General features: G+C 51.7%; 1 protein-coding gene across 6 annotated transcripts in view; it reads right to left on the bottom strand.

Moving 5' to 3' along the window:
• The window catches only part of CAMK2A (calcium/calmodulin dependent protein kinase II alpha), a 61,475-nt gene that overhangs the window by 33,714 nt on the left and 11,197 nt on the right, over positions 1-16,564 (bottom strand). For all 6 annotated transcript variants that reach the window (XM_019734370.3, XM_019734369.3, XM_019734372.3 and 3 more), the window contains exons 2-4: positions 11,943-12,037; positions 5,273-5,332; positions 452-506 (exon numbers count right to left, since the gene is read on the bottom strand). In XM_019734370.3, coding sequence (XP_019589929.1) covers positions 452-506; positions 5,273-5,332; positions 11,943-12,037 — 210 coding nt within the window. The remainder of the gene's footprint in view (positions 1-451; positions 507-5,272; positions 5,333-11,942; positions 12,038-16,564) is intronic.

Consider the following 16,564-nt stretch of genomic DNA (forward strand, 5'->3'; position numbering starts at 1 on the left):
CGAGATTTCTCACATACCCTGGTCCCCACAACATGCATCACCTCCCCATTATCAACATCTCAAGGGCTATTTTTTCCAGATGAAACCAGTTATCACTGAGCTTCTCTGCCAATCTAGGAGCCACTGAAGCTTATCATTTCGTAATTGTTTTTCATTCAATCAACTGGCTTTAAAAACTTTAAAATTATTCCAAACGGAAACTTTGTATCCCCAGCAGCCACACACAGAAGCAAAACTAAATAGACAAAGACTGTGTGTTGGTGTTTCAGAAACGCCAACTTGACTGCTTTGGTGGCCAGCCTACGGCATCTGGGAAACCCTGTATCAGAAGAGGGAGTTCAGCCCAGGCTGGGGGCATTTGGGACCCATCAGGCCAAGGGACCCACTGAGGTCATCCTTGCTCAGGCTGCCCCGATACCCACTGTACATCCCAGGGTGGGCCCAGACTCACAGGTCAAAGATTAGGTAATGGTGTCCCTCTTCGGAGATGCTGTCATGGAGCCGAACTGTGGGAGGGGCCAAGGCAGCCAGTTACACCAGGACACACTGCTCCCCACCCCCGACCTCCCTCTCACCCCTCCAACGGCCAACATTGCAATTTCTCATACAGTCATTGAACACAAGCTAGGTACCAGGTGCTTTGACAGATGAAGCTGAACAGGGGCTCACTGACTTTGGGCATCGGCAAAAGAGGCCTGGGCTTAAAAAGACTACAGACCCCTGTTTTGGTCAAAGTTTGATTCCCTCTCCTCTCCAACCCTCAGTTTCTTTGTTGGGCAGGCTAGCATCATGGAATGAGCCTGTGGCTCAAATCTCTGCTACTTGCTAGCTGTGTGACTTTGGGCAAGTTGCTATGACTTTCTGAACCTCTCTTTCCTTTCCTGGACAATGAGACTGAGACTCCTGGACTTGCAGGAGGCACACAGTCAGGGCCCTGAGAGAATGTCCTTGCTCTGCTTCCAGGTCAGAGGACACCATAGAGCTGGGGGAGGCTGCAGTGACAGCAGTCCCTGAGTTCTGGCATGCTGAGAAACTGTCATCTCTTTATACCTCATTTACCAGGAACAGAGGCAAGGCTCCCAGGCGCCCAGAGCTCCCAAAATTATGCCCTGAGCTTCTAATAGGAGGGGCGCAAGGCCTGGTGCTGACGCAGGGGCACAGACCCCTGGACAGGTTCATAGCCTCCCGAGCCACAACCTAAAAATGTCCACAGAGGGGGGTAAAGGCCGGGAAGATGATACATCACACAATGGAAAATTACACAGCTGTGAAAATAATGTGGCAGTTACTCATCCACTGGTTCAAAATCATCTCTAAATTTTGTTGTTTGGGAAAAAAAGCAAAACGCAAAACAGTGTGTGTAGTCCTTTTAAAAAGGATATACTTAAGCTTGTATATGTCATAAGTCTCTCTGGAAAGATACAGGGATGTGGGCATTAGAGGTGCCTAGGGGAGTAGAATTGGGGAAGCAGGGGTTGTGGGTAGGTGAGACTTACTTTTCACTGAAAACCTTAGTGCCATCAGAAAACTTGCCATGTGCGTGAATTTCTAACAATACTGAGTCCCCTAAATTGCTATGGCCTTCACAGCTGCATATAAAGATTAGCAAAACAGGCATCAAATTCCGCAGAGTGGGTGCCTACTATAGGGAAGGGGAAATGGGGACCAGAGATGGAGGAGGAAAGGGACACAAATTTAAATAAAATTTTTTTAAATTCTTAAATGATGATATATATTTATAAATAATGACCGAAAGATGCTTAAAATCTATTTTTAAGCAAAATTTAAAAGCAGGTTGCCTAAGAGTACGTATAATATAATCCTGTTTTAATTCTTTTAATCAACATTGTGAAAAATGCCAACATACAGTCACGTGCACAGCTATGTGCCCACCCTCTGGGTTTTATCATTAATGTTTTTGTATACTTGCCTTACTACATTGCTATCCATTCCTCTATCCATTCATCGATTTTAATTTTTTATGCATTTCAAAGCAAATGCAGGCTTCATTTTTAAACAGTATACGTGTATTGAACTGGGCGTCTTGCATTTTTTGTGTGCAGAATCTGGCAAGCCTACACTGGGGCCCTGCCCAGACCCCCTTTTGTAAGTTGGTGCCGACATCCTGCAGCTGCTGGGAGGGTTGGCTGCTCACAGCACATGGCTGCCCCCGTTTTCTGCCCCCTCCATCACTGCAGATGGAGCCACCTTGCCCACCAGGTTACCTGCAGCATTCAGCCAATGACTGATGAATGTGGAGAGACAGGGTCAGTGCAAAGGGCCAGTCTCCTTGCCTTAAGGAGGGACAACTCCAAGATGAGACTTATGCTCCAGGGGCCTCTGCACGGCACCCCCCACCTGGGATCAGGTCAAAGTTGGAGGTGACCTGAGGACACATTCTTTCCTTCTCCATCCTGCTTCTCCCCAGCCATTAACAGGTCTCCACTGGGAGCATAAGCACCCGAATCCCTGCCTCAAGCTCTACTTCTAGGACACCTGACCTCAGATAGATGCATAGATGTACTTGAGAAGGCACAGATATCAAATGTCAGATGGAAGCATAGGTCGTCCAAGGCTAGCACTAGATACTGAGGTCATAGGAGATACTTTAAAAATTGTCTTTTTGTTTATCTACAATAAACTTGCATTGTTAGTGTATCAAGATCAAGTTTCGAAAAAGACCCTTTCCTCTCCCCGCCTTCCTCCAGGTGGACCCTTGCCGATGGACTCCTTCCTGTTTACTCTGCTCCAGCAGGTGTGTGAGTTTTTAACTTCCCTTTTCTAAGCGTGAGAAGTTCTAAGAAGGCACGTTGCAGACATACCCATGTCAGAAAGGACTTTTAGACCTGGCCAACTCCCATTTATGGGGAGCTCCAAGAAGACTGGGGTCCTAGGTCCACCCTCTGACCAGGAGCTCAGCCCTGTTAGAAAAAGTCCTCAGGGCTCAGGGAAATGGACAGAATTGGGATGCAGGGGGGTTTCTCTAGAGCTGAGTCTAGCTCAGAGGGTGCCTTTGTGCTGATTGCAAAAGGCTGCCCCTCTGGGCAGCCGAGTGAGAGGGACACTGGCTGGATTCCAGCGCCCATGCACAGGAGGATATCGGAGGCAGCTTCAGTCCCTGAGAGGTGTCTGAACCATGGCTGGGAGCCCAGGAGACAGGACTTCTTCTTTTACTGGCTGTTTTCACATACAAAACCTCCCCTCTTATCCGTGGAGGCCTCTCTGAGGAAAAACTCAGCCCAGAGCCCAAGAGGAGAGGCAGAATTCAAGGGCCATGGGCTATGTCGAACGGTCCCACCCCCATGGAGAAATTAGTGTGCCTTTGCCCATTGAGCTATGCTGTCACTTTTTGGACATTTCAAAATACTGTCATAGGACAAAAAAAATCTGTAAACTAGTTTTCATTTATGTAGCTGGACTCATGAATTTCTGACATCCCTGTCATATTTCTTAGTTATTTTTTTCTTAGAAGTTCAAGGGTACTTGTTCCCCTATCCACGTACCCCTTCACAGCACACTCCTGATATCCACGTGGGAAGCTAAATAAAATGACTAAGAGCACGGGCTCTGGAGTCCGACTTGCTGGGTTCTCCTCCCAGCAACACCTCTCACACGCTGTATAACTTTGGGCAAATTCTGTAACCTGTCTGAGCCTCCTGGCCTAGCAGCAGTGCTAATGCCACCAGGCTGCTCCAGGGCATGAATGCAATCAGGCTGGAAAGCACTCAACACAGGGCCTGGCACCTGGGAGAACTTAGTGAATGAAGACACTGTCGTCATCATCATGAACCAACCTCACTTCCCTTCCCTATCCCAAATCACCTGCTCACCTCTCAGCTCACCCCTGCTTCCTGGGGTGGGCTTCTGGGGTCTGCCCCATCAGCACGTGGGAATGGTATAGAGAGCTATGGTCTGTCAGCTCAGAGCCCATAACTTACTGCTCCCCACTATAGCCAGGAATGAGGGGGACAAGGGGCAGAAACGGGGAGGAGGCAGTGTTGACCCAAGACAGATGCAACTGTGCAGCAACACACACACACACTCCCACCTCCTTTTTCCAGAGCTGACAGCGTATAAGAACCATAGGACTTTGTAGTCAGAGACCACTCATAACCCCCTCTATTATACAGTTAGGGAGAGGACAGTTGCCACCTACGGCCACACGCTGAGGCCATAAGCAGGTCAGGGACCAGTGTCCAACCTCGGTTGCTCCCCACGAGTCTCCCTGCTGCCCATTCTCTGATTCTGGCTCTGGAGCCGCTGCTGCTGTTTGTGCAGCTCTGCTCCCCTTCCCAGGCACAGGGAAGGGGAGGCGCCTTCTGGGTATAAATAGCAGATGGAGATGCTTCTCTCCAGCAGGAAAGTTAACCCTTGGGGCCCTGGACACAGAGAGACGCTTCCATGGGAGGGAGAACGTATGGTGGCTGTCAGAGGTGGAACATTCCATGGAGGGAACCTAGACCTTGCTCCCCAAAGTGTGGTCTGTGAACCGCAGGCTTCGCATTGCCTCATAGCATGTTAAAAATGCAAAATCTTAGGCCCCACCCAGACCTGCTGAGCCAGAATCTACCTGTTAACAAGATGTCCAGGTGGTCCAAATAGGCCTATCCTTGTGAAGATGGGGGAAAGTGGCTCAGAGAGGGTAGCGCTCCCACCTAAGGTCACACAGCCATTCCTTAACAGAACTATATCTAGAATCTGTACTTATTCCCACCATGACTCAGAACCCTGATGGGCAAGGGTGCAGCCTCCCAACTGTGCAGGGGTTGGGGAGGGGAGGCCAGAACTACCATGGGCCCAGCCTCTCCATACCAGCTGCATTAAGTCTACCCCTGGGGCAGGGGCCACCTTGGAGTTTGCCTCTGAGGGTCAGGCCTGCTGCAGGTCTAGGCATGTGGGCAGGACCAAAGTGCCAGGTTGACTCAGCATGGGGGTGGGTTAGGGGAGTGGGCTGTGCCGGCCAAGGCCAAGCTTGGCCTATTTTTGTCTCTCTCAGAGCTTTGAGAGTTTTCCTGAAACAGCTTTTCTGAAGGAGGCTGCCAGCAGCGTAGGCTGCGAGGAAGGTCCCCTTCTTCACCTTCCCCCCAACCAAACTGGTCTCTGGGAATGTGGAAACCAGCAAAGACTCCCTCTTTTCCCATCTCGATTGCCGCCATCCCCAGAGAAGAGAGCAGCTGCCTCCCCCAACCCCAGCAGCAAACACTCAGCAGGATGGCCAGGAGAGTAGGGCCCAGCCCCACACCACACCCTTTACTTGCTCCCCAGGACTCACCGATGTTGGGGTGCTTCAGCAGGCGGCAGATGCGGGCTTCACGCTCCAGCTTCTGGTGATCTGAAACAGATACCCAGGTGAGTCCCAGGTGAGGGAGGAACCTCCACTCACTCTTCTCCTCTCAGGCTTCAGTTTCCGGGGCTCTCAAATGAAAGGCATCCCTGTATCCCTTCCTATGTAAGACCCAAACTCCTGCAGCCTGGAATGTGCCCTGCCATCCGACTTCTGCTGCCCCCCCTTCAGCCCTGCCCCCCACGCTGCCCTCCAGCCAGACTGACATGCTGAATTTCACTTCTTCCGGCTCACCCTGCTAAGCCCGCTCACTTTGGGGCCTTCGCACACACAGCGCTCAGCTTGGAACACTCCCCCTCAACCTCCCACCTGTCCTTCACTGGCCATCCCTCACTCCTCCCCATTCTTAGGTGTCACCCTCTCCTGGCAGCCTGCCCTAACTGCCAGGCTGGCAGGGGCTCCTCTGTGGTCTCAGAGCTTCTGGACAGCAGTCCCACGCTGTCTCATGGATATCTCTAACCTTGAGGGCAGGGATTTGGTCTTTGTTGTACCCCTGGCAGCTACCCAAATGCTTGGCACATAGTAGGTGCTCAAGAAATAACTGAATGAAAGAACAAACAATTGGATGAATGGAACTTTCTAAGAGAGCAGGTAGTCTCTGCAGAAGAACTGTATAAATTAGCAGGAGAGGAGCCACTTCCCTTGTAGAAGCTCCAAAGAATCTGCAGGACAGAACTCATATGTGGCTTGCCCAGAGCTCTCACACCTGCCTTCCAGGACTTTGTCCAAAATCCCCTGGGTCTCCCCACCCACCTCAGAGAGAGGCCTGGTTCCCAATCTGCCACCTGTGGTCTCTGGTTCTGAGGCTGCTAGAAACAGTCATACCTGTGACCTCATTCAGTCCTCCCAACAACCCAGCTATGAGCGCCACTGTCCCCATTTTATAGATGAGGAAATCGTGGCCTAAGAAGCTGAAGCTTCGTAGGTGGCAGAGATGGAATTGAAAATGCATTTCTCAATTCCCTTTTTGGTGCTTTTCTTACAATTCAGTAGTTAATGCCTTTATTTAAAAAACAAAACAATAAAACAGGAATCATTAACAAATGTAGAATATTTACTGTGTGCTAGGCACTGTACAGTGCGATTTATATGCATTTCAACCCCTCACCATAACCCTTTGAGGGAAGTGTAACTACTATTCTGGCTTTACAGAGGAGGAAACTGAGGTGCAGAGATGGCAAGTACCTGGCCCAAAGCCACACCCATGGTGAGCAGTGGAACCACGCTTTGTACCCAGGCAGTCAGACTCCAGGGATGAGCTTCAAAACCCTGGGCAATACTGTTCTCCACTCCCTGACAAATTGCCACCGCCTCTACCTGCCCCCAGTTCTCAAATGGGAAAATCGAAGCCCACAGGAGAGAACTCACACAGACACTCAGAGACAGAGCCAAGACTAGAACCCCGTTCTCCCAAAGGCCTTCGAGAGCAGGCAAGCATCAGGGAGGCTGATGAGAAAGGAGAACGTCCCTGGTCCCGAGCAGCCAGCTCCCTTTCCCCTGCCCCCCTCCCTTAGAGCAATCACTGGCCATCGTCCAAGGGCTGCAGAAGCCAAGATCAATACTGAAATGTGGCTTTTCCTTCAGCAAAGCGATTAAATCCAATCAAGTTTCCATAGCGTGTAAGCTCCATTCCCCAGCTGAAGAATTGCTGCAGGCTAAGGAAGGGGAGGTGGACCAGGGGGCATCCCCTTAATTCCCTTTTCCTCCTGCCATATACTGTAGGGTGAGGGAAGGCCAATTCAGGGGCAAAGGAGGGAGTCCCCCACCTACGGCTGGCCAAGGACCTTCAGTGGGCTACGGAAGGAGGGACCCTCCCCCTGCTCCATACCCTGTCCCCCCACCCCCATCCCTAGCAAAGCAAAGTCTGGCCTATCAGAGGAGTCTGGGAGCCTTCTGGGCCAGGCTACACATTGGTGGGTGGGGGCCAAACCCCGAATTCTGGAGTTTTCTCCATGTGAGGTTAGCCAGGAGCAGAGTTAACACTGACAGGATTGAAAGAAGAAAACGTTGGTCACGCAGCTCCAAACCTGTGCCTGGTTACCAGACCTCACTGCTGGAATTACTAGGAACTAATCGGTTTTATAAATCTTGGAATCATCTTGTGCATAGTACAATTACACTACATTGCAACTTTCAGTGCTAAAAGCATTAATTTGTTGAATGTAAACATGCACATTATACGATAGTTTCTGTAACTCTGAAAGGTTTTCATTTTCTAATACTACCAGGACACCTCAAGAAATGTAGGGACAGTGTTTCTCTTGATTTCTGAGGCCTGGCTCTGCTATGTAGATGGGGAAACTGAGGCCCAGTGATAAAGGAGTAATCCGTTTATCAAAACCACTCATCAAGGTGGTCAAACCTTATCAGAACCCAGAGTTCTGAGAATCCACTCCTGGGCGCACCCCCTAACACCAACCCTAGTCAAAAGCCCTCAGTAGCCAAGGAGCTCTTATTAAAATATAAATTAGATTCTGCCACTCCCTGACCTTAAACTCTCCAATAGCTTCCCAATGTATCTATAATACAACCCAAACTCCTCACCACAACGAACAATAAGACCCTGCAGGGTCCGGCCTCGTCTTGGCCTTGAAGACCCAGCCACACTGGCCTCCTTTCGGGCGTCAGGCACAGCAAGCCCCTTCCTACCTCAGGGCCTTTGCACTTGCTGTGCCCTCTGCCTGGAACGCTCGTATCCTGGGTCTTCTCCTGGCTTCCTGGTTCTCCTCAGGACAGTCCCAGCACTTCACCGCCTCAGAGAGCTTTCCTTGGCTGCCTTTTCTGAATGGCCCTCTTGCCCTATTATTTCCCCATTACCCTGTTTTACTTTCTTCATTAACACTCAGCGCTTCCTGAAATTACCCAGCTTATCTGTGTGTTTAATGCTCTTTTCAGTTTCCCTCCCTAGAAAACAAGTGCAATGAGAACAAGACTTTGTCTGGCAGTCACTGCCATGTTCCCAAGGCCTAAAGCCCAGCTTGTTGAAGACCCCTTAGCTAAGAAGTGCCACAGCCAGGATTGTAATCCATGTTCATCATTACTATACTATATTGTCTCCCCTTCTAATAAGGAATTAATTGATAAACCAATCTATCCAGCTCAGTAGAAACTCACGATGGTGAGAGGTCTGAGAGAAGGAAGTCTGCAGCCTCCTGGCCAGGTACCTGAAAGGGTTGCCCTAATGTTCACAATGATACCTTGTGAATCTTCTCCCTTCCTCCCTGGGAGCAGGCCTCCAGGGTGTTGGGGTTATGGGGGCCAGTCCTGGCCTTATCTTAGCAGGCAGGGGTAGATGGAAACTCTGGGGTTAGGTTTCTGGGGCCAGACAGTGCCAGCAGGGCAGGGCAGGGTGGGTCAGAGCAGAGCAGGGGTGGGGGAGCAGGGAGAGGTGCGGGGGGGCGGAGAGTACAATCAGGCAACCTCGAGGGCTCTGTGCCTGCAGAGGGGCTGGGCTCCAGCAGGCAGGTGGGCAGCGGGATTCCGAACAGACACATGGGAGCCAGGAGAGAAAATAGACCTCCATGATTGGGAACAAGAAATGCCCCAGCCTCCACAGGGCCTCCACAGGACTCCCGATCCTGGGAGGTTGGAGAAATAATTGTGAGGACAGAGAGTGCCAGTGATGGGGAAGAAGATGAGGAGGATGGAACGATGTCATCATGCCACCTCACAGGCTCCCTCGTGTGGACCTGACGCTCAGGGGCAGCCTGAATAAGCTCACACCATGCTTCCCAGCCGGTCCTGGGAATGGTTGCGAGGGAGCTGAGAAAGTGACCTCTCAGCACCAGGGTGGACAGTGGGGTCTGTGGAGGTCGCCATAGCCGGGCCAGTCATCTCTGGCTGCACCAGCCACATCCACGCACCCCGCGTTCCCGAAAACGATAACAGACACTTTCTGTGTGTGCCTGGTGAGCTGGAGCTAGAAAGCATACAGAGCGAGCACTGACAGGGTCTGGCAATGCAGAAGCTCTGGCCTCACCTACGGAATCCAATCGTCCAGGGGTGGAACTGCTCCCGGGCAGCTGCATTTTAATAAAGGCTCCCAAGGGAGTTTGGGAGGAATTGGGAGAGGCAAAATTTTTACTTTTCATTTCATGTCTTTATGGTTTCTCGGAATTGTTTATATATACTATGAGCATTTTGTTTAAAAGGCTAGTTTAAAAATACATAGGAAAACTATCTCCCGGGTTTGAGAACCGCTGGATACAAGAGGCTGGCGGGGTGGGAAAGGGGAAGCCACAGCTCCCTGGGGGGTGGAGAGACGCCCCAGTGGGCCCAGCCCCCCCACTGAGAGCTGCCAAAGTCACCCAGGGGTATCAGCAGGAGATGCTTGGAGTGTGTTGCCAAGTATTCAGCCTCAAACCACTCCCCACCCAGGCACCTTGTGTGACAAACAAAGAAACCTGCTGAAAGGAGCACTGCTGTCCTCTCCCTCTGGCGGAAGCATTGGCAGTGAGCAGGCTTCTTCGAGAAGGTTCCCCTGAGAACATCCCCATTACCACCCTCCACGCTCACTAGGCCTGGGTCACCTTCCTACCAGGAGGCCCAAGGCTCAACAAATTGTCAAAAAGAGAGGGCATGGTGGTTACTGCCTGACAGCCCAGAGTCTACACTGCCCAGGAATGCTTAGTCACTTCCCAGAAATGAGGCAGTGCCCCTACATTCTCCTCTATTCCCCTGTGTGTGTGTGTGTGTGTGTGCACGCGCGCACATGTATAGATGTGGCTCTGAGAGCGGGGTGAGCTGGCCCAAGATCCCCAGCATCCAGGAAGGACCTTGGTTCCCGATCCTCCCTCGTTTGGGGGCAACCTTAACCTTTCACCCCACGTCATGGCTCTAGTCCTGCTCCCACTGTATCTCAGAGATTGGGACACCTCTCTTGATTGTTAGACACAAAGCACAGAGAGGGCATCAGACCGCCACTAGTCACACAGCGACAGCAAGGCCAATGCCAGCCTCTGGACATCAGGCAGCAGTCTAGCCGGCCTTCCTGCCACCCTGGCTCCCTACTCCTGGCTCTGCTCTGGACCTTCCATAGGTCTCTCCTTTCCACTCCAGCTTTCATGCTGACTGTGTGCCTTCAGGGGCCCTGGGCTTTAAGACAAACCCCCCACCCCAGCCTCTTCTCCCTGCAGGACACTGGCCTGCTTACAGAGGGTTTTGGAAACGAGGAGAAAGTGCTGGACTCCCAACAGCACTGAGCCAGAGAGATGAAAAGCGGCAGCACAAGGCCTAACACGGGGCCTGCTGGGAGACCCGTGGGGGACAGTGTGAACATCCTGTACCAGCCTCCGTGAACCCCACACCTGCTGGGCCCTGGCTCAGACACAGCTGCCACCTGTGCCAGGCAAACACCTGGACGTTATGCCAGCCCTGCACACGACGTCTCCCATGCTGTACAAGCCATGGGCTGCCTCTCCCTCCCACCCCCAGAATTCCCTCCACCACTGAGTGGTCCCCAAGGCAGGTTTGACACTGCTCAGACTGGATCTTTGAAGCTAGCCCTCCCCAGCACACTGGCTGTGGTCACCACCATTACTCCCTAACCACTAAAAGCAAAAAGGAAGACTCCTGGGCAGCCATCCCAAAGTTTAATGTCCACATGAATCACCCAGGTGTCTTGTGAAAGGCAGACTCTGATTCCTTCAGGATGGAATCAAGAATTTGCATTTTTAACAGTCTCCTGAGGTTGCCGCTGCTGCTGCTGCTGGTCTAGGATCCCTTCCAAATTAGAATTACCTGGGGATCCTTTCCAAAACCCAGGTCACACCCCAGGCTAATGAAATCACAACCTCTGGGGGTGCAATCCAGGCATCAGAAGTGTTTGAAGGTCTCCAGAGGATTCCAATGTGAGGACAGCTTTGAGAGCCACGGTCCTAGGGAGTATTTAGGGACCAGGATCAAACCGGTGTGACGGAAGCAGTGCACCTGGAGTTTGCTGGTTGAGCACGTTGGATGTGCAGGGCGCTGTCCTAGGTACTGGGCATATCTCAGGGAATGAGACCCATCCTTATCCTCCTGGAACTTCAAGTCCAGAGGAAAGAGAGATGTGAAACAAGGAACCAAGCCAGTAAATGGGCTAAGTTCAGGCTGGGGAAGCCACAGGACAGTAAATGGCAATGAGAGCTATAAATTGGGGGAGATGCCCTCAGATCTTGGGTTCAGGGACGTCTCTCAAAGGATTTGACGTTAAGCTGAGACCAGTCTTGTAAGACTGGTCTTACAAGACCAGTCTTGTAAGGCCTCAGGTAAGGGCATCCAGGCAGAGGTAACAGCAGGTACAGAGGTCGGAGGCGAGAATGGAGGCAAGTGGCAGAAGAGCAGGGAAAGAAAGTCCCACCTGGCACCTTAGCCTTCACCTGGGTGGGGTACAGAGAGCTTGGCCTGTCAGAAAGGCTATGACCTCCAGCCTAGATCCCCTAAAGAAGAAAAATGGAGGGGTCTATTCTCATAATACCCACAGGAAGAACAGCCCCCACTCCTGCTGGCAGCGTCACCCAGAGGGACAGCTCCAGGTCCTGGTTCTAAGCCGAGGGGTAGAGGGAGGTTGTGAAGAGGAGAGCCCCGGAGGGTGGGAAGGCACGGGTCTGCCACCTACCTCTGGCCGACAGCTTCTTGGTGTTGATAATCTTGGCAGCATACTCCTGGCCAGCCAGCACCTTCACACACCTGCGCACCACTGAGAAGGCTCCCCTACAAGGACAGAGAAGGTGAAGAAGGTGAGGACGGGCCTGAGGGCTGCATCCCCAAGAGATGCTGGAGTTCATACAGCTGTACGTTGCTAGGTGGGGAGCCCTCTTTCAGGGCTGCTTGAGCTCACAGGGGCTGCTGTGGCCCAGCTCAGGGGCAGAGCAGGGCCTGAGACCCAGGAGAACCACTGGTGGCAAATTATTAGGAGCTTGGCCTCACAAAAGACAAGCCTTTCAGAGTCATAAGTTAGGCTTATCAAATTATAAAATATTAGAATCATATAGTGTTAGAATCACAGAATCTGGGTCCCTGAGAGTTTTTCGTTTTCTATTCTTTGAGTAGTTAACACATTGACATAGTTCAAAGTTCAAAAGTTGCAAAAGTGTAGATAGTGAAAAAGCTCCCTCCACCTCTGTATCCCAGTCTCTGAGGTCCCCTCACCAGAGATGGACAGTGTTAACAGAGCATCTTTCCACAGATACTGTCGGCCACACAAATGCTACTGGACCTTGCAAGCTGTTCTGCATCCTCCATTTTTCAGTAACTATTTTGGAGAGCTGCCTTCTGTTACATCAAGATCTCCTCATGACATCGTATTTAATCATATAGCTATTCTGTAATTTACCTACCCAGTCCCCTATTTATGGGCAATTAGGTTAGTTCCAGTCTATAGCTATTACAAACAGTGCTGCAATGACTAACCTTATAGTATGTGTGCATTAGAATTACATTTCCCATGTGTGCAAATGTCTGTGGATAAACTTTTAGAAAGGGTGTTGTTTAATAATTTTGAGAGAGGATGAGAGACTTTTCATCTTATAGATTGTACCAACTTACTTTCCCACTAGTATGTGAGGGCACAATTTTCCTCCACTTTTGTCCACACGGTGTGTTATCAAACGTTCTTATCTTGCTAGTGAGATGGGTGGTAAATGACAATTTGGTGGAGATCTGACTTGTAATTCTCATAGTAAGAGTGAGGCTGAGCATCTTTCCATATGTTTTAAGAGGTCCCTGGATTTTATCCTCAAAGTATTGGTAGTTGGAAGAGAATTTGAAATAAGGATTTATGCAAACTTTCCCAATTTTTAAATACTGACACCTGATTCCAAGAAGAATGTTAACCTACACAAAACTAGTTTGAGGACTAGACCTGGCATCTAGGTGCCATGTTGTACCCTCGCCCACAAAGGTCATGTAGTCTAACCCCTTCATATCACAGACACTGACTGTGGTCACCATCATTACTGCCCTCACCACAAGCAAATGGCAAGAAGCAAGTCTGTGGGACAGGCTTCCCTAATTTGAATGTCTGCACAAATCACCTGGGTATCTTGCTAAAATGCAGATTCTGATTCCTTATATCTGAAGTGGGGCTCAAGACTTTGAGCTTCAGCGTAGCTCCATGGAGATTGCTCAAGGTCACACAGCTAGCTACGGGCAGGGCTGCATCTAGAACTTGGGTATTTGCACTCCCACGTTCTGGGATGCTCCCCCACCAGTGAGCCTGCTCCTTCCTGGCCTCCATGTCCCCGTTCCTGCTGTGGCTGCACCCCATCATATCCTCCAAACTCTGACTCCCCTTCCAAGCATACGAGCAGGTCCAAGCCACCAAGATGAGGCTGATGGGAACAGGAGAGGACACTGGCGGGCACTGAGGAAGCCTGCAGGCTGGCACAGACGCCCACTCTGCACATGCCCCTGGGCATCGGGTCAGAGGCTTCATGTCTGGGCAGCATGAAGAGAGTGGTGGAAAACTGTGGAGAAGGATGAAAAAGAAAGGGCAGGGAGGAGGGCTGGAGATCAGGAAATATGCCCTGTGGGAAAGCCAGAGGCGGCCAGGATTCGTGGGCAAATGGATTGTCTTGTACAGTGCCAGACCCTCCCCAGGATGTACAGCCCCTGCCATCACCTTTCCTCCATCACCTGCAGGAAAGCAGTGTGGGACAGAGCCCCAGAGAGCAGTTTCCAGGCTCTCGGCCTCACATAGAAAGGTGCTGGCTCAGGTAGTAGATGGTCATCACCTGTGACTAGTCAGCCATCAGCTGTTACCGGTTAGCCATTAGCCACTGATATAACTGCCGCGGCTAAGCTATAGCAGGGTCGTGGTGTAGTTGTGGCGTGGCAGAATATGGATTACGGATTGTAAAGAGGGAGATTGCAGTTAGCAAGCGAGGTTGGTTGGCAGACAGAAGTGGACGGCAGGTTGCGGATCGTGTGGCTCCTGCCTCCTGTGTCTCCCAGCCGCCAGCGAGAATATAGTGGTATGACTTCCCTATCTATGGCTCCATGGGTGTTCTTGTTTGGCCTCACCATATCCTGCGTTCTTATGTGGGGAGCGGGAGCAGAGACCCTGCCGGACACCCCGCGTGACAAGCAGTAAGACCGGGTCACACTACTTGAGAAGCCTCCTGTTACAGGACCCCTCATCTGCGCTCCCAGAGCACCCCATACCTCCTCATCCGGCCCAGGGTTTGTGTCTGCTCATCTAGCTAGCCTCTCCCACCCGACAGTGAGGTCCCGAGGGCCAGGACTTTAACGTTCTCCTCCCTGGCCCCCTGCCAGGCACCCACTGTCTGCTACCAGGAGGGACGCCACAGATGTTTCTTGCAGGAACAGGAGGTAGAATTAAGCAACAGTGAGAGGGACTGAAATGAGACGGGGGGAGGATTTCAGCCATAGGTGTTAGGAAGCAGAACAGGCATCTGAGGAAGGTAGGGCACAACTGGTCTCTCAAAGGTGCCCACGTTACCCAGGCAGGGAGATAGAACAGAAGTCAGGTCCCTGCTCAGCTGGAGGCCACAATTCCCAGAGGCCCCAGGGGAGAGAATGTTTAAAGTGGCCGCTTTGGGGGAAGGTTCCGAGAACTCCAGGGAGAGCAGCAGCAGGGAAGGAGGAAGGCGATATGCTCCCAAGTACAGGGGCTGCGTCTATTCCTGCTCACCAGTATCTAGCCTGGACCTGGTCCCAAACTGGACTTCCGTTAACATGGGAGGGAGGGAGGGGGAGAGAGGAAGGATATAATTTCTCCACTAAAGAAACAAAACTCCATTCTGCTGAAGACCTTAAATCCATGGTTATCCAACTGCCTGCTTCAGAATCCCTTGTTCTTTGAAAAATGCAGATTCTAAGGCCCCACCCAGACCTACCAAATCAGAACCTCTGGGTACTGGCCTAGGGAATCTGCATGTTCATTTAACACACTGTCTCAGCCAGCTCGACACTGTCTCAGACAGCTCAGCACTGTCCTGCCCACCTTCTGGGGAAGTCCTGCTTGATGCCCACCCCCACCTGGATATCAGCACTGGGGGGCTGTCACACGGGGCTCTGAGCAGGGAGGTGCCACAGGCCCCGTGAACCTGGCTCTGCCCCAGGAGCTAAGGACCTAAGAGCCCCGCCTGTAAAACAAGGGAAGTGCTGAACTTCCTCCAAACTTCCTCCACAGACACAGCCTCGACTTCTGTGTAAATCCCAGGTTTTAACTCGGGGTCCAGGCCACGGATGGGGTGGCCGCAGGGGTCCTGTACCCCTCGAAGAACAGCCCATGCCTCTGAGTGGAGGTGCGTGTTTTCTTCTGGGCAAGGATGCATGGCTTGTAGTAGAGGCTCAGAGGGAGGGGTTTATCAAAGCCGGTTCAGAATTACTGATTCAGAGGACACCAGCCTCTCGTACACCCGGAAGGCGTCCTCCCTACAAATGCAAGTTCACCACTAAGCTCCTTCTGGGCCCTCACAGCAGCCGTGCAAAATTGGGACCAGAATACCCCATTTAACCAATCTGGAAACTGAGGCCTCGGGGAGCAGGCATATTCCTAGGGGAGGCTGCAGAGAGAACCCAGGTCACCTGCACGTGCTCTGCTGATTCTACCAAAGGCAGGGGCGTGTGACCGTCAAGAGCCGGGTCTCCAGGCTCACAAAGCCCTGTGGCCTGATCACGACTCACCCCCAACTCAATGTGACATTGAACTTGGCACTGCACCTTTTTATGAAATGGGGGATTGATAGTATCTACCTCCTGGGTACGTTGGGGAGATTAAGGGAGTCTATGCGTGTGAAACTCTGGGCACACTGCCAGGCATATAGAGTCTCAAATGCGGCAAGAAAGGGCGTAGGCCAAGGAGCCTCTCTTTCTACCTGTGCGGCCTCGGGTCTCCATTCGTCGTGGGAAGCTTCCTCCCAACCTGCCACAGTGCTGGGATCAGGGAGATGAGGAAGAAGAAAGTCTACAGCAAAAATGAGAGCGGAGGCAGCAAGCCTGCTGCCCTAACTTCCTCTCTTTTTCATCTTCTGTTTAAAAAGGGCATATTTCTGCATTCTCGTCCTGCGTGAGCAAGTGGCCACAGCCCAGCTGCCTTGGCAAACAGAAGCGCCAGCCCACTCCTTCCCCGGCCCTGATCTGAGCAGGTGGCCAGCAAGTAGGTGGGCAGGCACTTGGAAACAGGACAGAGTGGGAGAGGGGAGGGGGTCTAGATGGGGAGGGCAGAGTGGAGGGAGTGACCAGGGGTCCCGAGAGGAAGGGATGAGGCCTGCA

The sequence above is a fragment of the Rhinolophus sinicus genome, chromosome 5 (genome assembly GCF_057876585.1).
Source record: "Rhinolophus sinicus isolate RSI-liver-muscle chromosome 5, RSI-T2T, whole genome shotgun sequence".
NCBI classification, from domain to species: domain Eukaryota; kingdom Metazoa; phylum Chordata; class Mammalia; order Chiroptera; family Rhinolophidae; genus Rhinolophus; species Rhinolophus sinicus.